This window comes from Rhagoletis zephyria, unplaced genomic scaffold (assembly GCF_001687245.7).
Source record: "Rhagoletis zephyria isolate East Lansing unplaced genomic scaffold, Rhagoletis_zephyria_1.1 Rzeph_scaffold_05837, whole genome shotgun sequence".
Classification (NCBI taxonomy): Eukaryota; Metazoa; Arthropoda; class Insecta; order Diptera; family Tephritidae; genus Rhagoletis; species Rhagoletis zephyria.
The window spans coordinates 37,955-39,531 of NW_016162920.1; the positions used below are offsets into that span (position 1 = coordinate 37,955).

At 34.7% G+C, this 1,577-nt stretch overlaps 1 protein-coding gene across 1 annotated transcript; it reads left to right on the forward strand.

Moving 5' to 3' along the window:
• Positions 1 to 243: 243 nt before the first annotated feature.
• Positions 244 to 1,121, forward strand: LOC108372522 (uncharacterized; the record flags this gene model as incomplete). Its single annotated transcript, XM_017628239.1, has 4 exons — positions 244 to 361; positions 428 to 534; positions 608 to 785; positions 848 to 1,121. Coding segments are annotated over exons 1-4 (569 nt in total), but the record flags the coding sequence as incomplete, so codon positions are not given.
• Between the last annotated feature and the right edge of the window lie 456 nt (positions 1,122 to 1,577).

Below are 1,577 nucleotides of genomic sequence, written 5' to 3' on the forward strand. Positions count from 1 at the left end.
ATATGTATGGATGTACATACATGTGTATGTAATGTTGCATAACAAGCCAATTAATTCAATTATTTCTTTTCTTTGTTTTTTTAACGCCGGGAAATGTACTGATTTTATGAATTAATACATTTATTTGTAATTTTTTATGGAATTGGCATCGGCATCGCTATCGGCCGATTCTTTCCCCATAAGCCGATTAATCGGCATCGGTACCTGAAAAAAAATTGGAATCGGTCGGACTCTACTACAAATTTACTAGATGGCAGCACAAAAAAGCGAACTGGCATCATCAAATTAAGAATTTTATGTAGGTAGCTCTGGTATTAACAGCTGTTTTTTGTTTACAAGTTCACAACCTAAATGAGTGCAAGTAAGTAAAAAATACTTCGTTGGAAATAAAAATCAATTTTAATTGTACATTTTCATTTTATTCCAGCGTCAAATGAAGTTCGGAAACGCAAAAGAGAAAACGAAGTGAAAAAATGGACAGAGGATGAAATGAAGAAGGTATTGAGCTATATGCAGGGGCACAGAAATATCGAGGTATGGTTGTACGATTCTTTAGGTTGTCTATTTCTTTTTGTTTATTTTTCCACTTTTATATTTGAAATTGCAGAAACCAACCGCCCAACTGTATGACAAAAAATTGTTGGAAGAAACCAAAATCGATGCGACTTGGAATATGCTAAAATGCAAAGTTCGCCACCTAAAAGGCACCTTGCAAAACATCGATGGATGGAGCGACTCTACCGGCCCTGGACTGGGGGATGACGAAAATTTAACTACCATTAGAAGTACGCATATTCTGTTCTTTGATTTTAATTACAATAGCTTTAAATTTCTTGTTTATGTATAGAAAAAGTGCTTAAAAAATGTCCACATTTGGACCAACTTTTCGACATTTTTTCGAAATCGAAGGAAATTGAAGTTGTTGTAATGGACACGTCTACCGATGTTTTCGATTGCAGTATACTCGATGCGACTGATTTAGAGGACGAGAGCTTTCCGGCAAGTGATGAACCGAGCACCTCATCTGCAGCTACCACGTTTGCATCTAAAGTTAAGCGTAGAGAAATTTTCGAGAAAAGCAGGTACAATTGGAAATCCAAAAATTTGAATGGACGAAACTGGTTGAGAAGCAAAAATTAGAAATGGAGAGGCGAAAGCTTGAAAATGATTTCGAGATTAAAAAACTAGAATTAGAGCAAAATGAAAGATTAAAATGGTATGAAATTGAAATGAATTTAAAAAATAAATAAAACCATTTTGTTAAAGCAATAACACAAAAGTGGTATTCTCACTCGAGCTTGGTACTCGGTGGCTCGGAGTTGGGTAATTTTTCCTTTTAATTGAAAATTCTCAAAAATAAACAAATAAACATAAGTTGCACACAATATCACTTCGAAATGGCGTGCTATAGATATGACCGATACTGTATATGTTTGCACTTGTTTGAAAATAAGTACATATTTTTACACATTAGGAGTCGTTCACTACCGATCTTGGCACTCGGTAACTGGGTGTTCGTTAATTTTTTCCTATGTATTTGGTTTGTGTAAAATGTAAATCCAAACGAATCTACATGG